The sequence below is a fragment of the Malurus melanocephalus genome, unplaced genomic scaffold (assembly GCF_030028575.1).
Source record: "Malurus melanocephalus ecotype Western Australia unplaced genomic scaffold, MMel_1.1 scaffold_1602, whole genome shotgun sequence".
NCBI classification, from domain to species: Eukaryota; Metazoa; Chordata; class Aves; order Passeriformes; family Maluridae; genus Malurus; species Malurus melanocephalus.
Genome location: NW_026624834.1, coordinates 14,782 through 16,288, shown reverse-complemented (window position 1 = coordinate 16,288; position 1,507 = coordinate 14,782). Strand labels below are relative to the sequence as shown.

Here is a 1,507-nt window from a genome sequence, read left to right as displayed (position 1 = left end):
GACAGCACTGACCAGCCCAGGTAAGACACGTGAGTGACCATTGACCACTGAGTGACCATTGAGTGACCATTGAGTGACCATTGAGTGACCATTGAGTGACCACTGAGTGACCACCGAGTGACCACCGAGCGAGTGGCCGCGGCCTGGCCGGAGGCGGCCGTGCCCCAAGGCCGAGGCCATCGCCGGCCGCGAGAGGGAAGTGGTCAAGGCGTGGCCGGAGCTGCTGACCGCTTGCGAGGAGTGTCGCGTGAGAGTGGCCGGAGCGGCCGAGAGGGTTCGGTTCGCGGCCGCGACCAAAGAGTGGACGGAGTGGGTGGACACGGCGGTGAGGCAGATGGATAGCGCTGAGCGGCCCAGGTGAGTGACCAGTGAGTGACCACTGAGTGACCACTAGGGTTTGCATCATCCGAGTGACCACTGGGTGACCATTGAGTGACCATTGAGTGAGAGAGCACAAGGATCTCGGTCTGAGTGACCACCGAGTGACCATTGAGTGCCACATGGGTGTGGATCATCTGAGTGTCCGAGTGTCCATCTGAGTGACCATTGAGTGACCATTGAGTGACCAATGAGTGAGTGAGTGACCATTGAGTGAGAGAGTGACCATTGAGTGACTGAGCACAAAGATCTTGGTCTGAGTGACCATTGAGTGACCACTGAATGACCACAAGGGTGTGGATCATCTGAGTGTCTGAGTGTCCATCTGAGTGACCACTGAGTGACCACTGAGTGACCATTGAGTGACCATTGAGTGAGTGACCATGGCCTGGATGGACAGCACTGACCAGCCCAGATAAGACACGTGAGTGACCATTGAGTGACCATTGAGTGACCACTGAGTGACCATTGAGTGACCATTGAGTGACCATTGAGTGAGAGAGCACAAGGATCTTGGTCTGAGTGACCATTGAGTGACCACTGAGTGAGAGAGTGACCATTGAGTGATCAATGAGTAAAAGAGTGACCATTGAGCGACCACTGAGTGACCAATGAGTGAGAGTGTGACCATTGAGTGACTGAGCGCAAAGATCTTGGTCTGAGTGACCACTGAGTGACCACTGAGTGACCACAAGGGTGTGGATCATCTGAGTGTCTGAGTGTCCATCTGAGTGACCATTGAGTGACCATTGAGTGGCCATTGAGTGACCATTGAGTGACCATTGAGTGACCATTGAGTGACCATTGAGTGAGTGACCATGGCCTGGATGGACAGCGATGACCAGCCCAGGTAAGACACGTGAGTGACCATTGAGTGACCACCGAGTGACCACTGAGTGACCATTGAGTGAGTGACCACAAGGATCTTGGTCTGAGTGTCCATCTGTGTGACCACTGAGTGACCACTGAGTGACCAATGAGTGACCATGGCCTGGATGGACACAGCTGTGCTGCAGATGGACAGCGCTGACCAGCCCAGGTAAGGGAGTCTGAGTGACCACTGAGTGACCACTGAGTGACCACGGGGTGGGTGAGTGACCACTGAGTGACCACAAGCACTTTGGTCCAC

At 54.9% G+C, this 1,507-nt stretch overlaps 1 protein-coding gene across 1 annotated transcript in view; it reads left to right on the top strand.

Annotated features, from left to right (window-relative positions):
- Positions 1–1,507, top strand: part of LOC130587178 (spectrin beta chain, non-erythrocytic 4-like) — a gene marked incomplete at its 3' end in the record, with an annotated part of 21,965 nt that overhangs the window by 5,681 nt on the left and 14,777 nt on the right. Inside the window, exons 3-4 of the mRNA XM_057388142.1 lie at positions 176–357; positions 1,395–1,417. Of these exons, the coding sequence (XP_057244125.1) occupies positions 176–357; positions 1,395–1,417 (205 nt within the window). The remainder of the gene's footprint in view (positions 1–175; positions 358–1,394; positions 1,418–1,507) is intronic.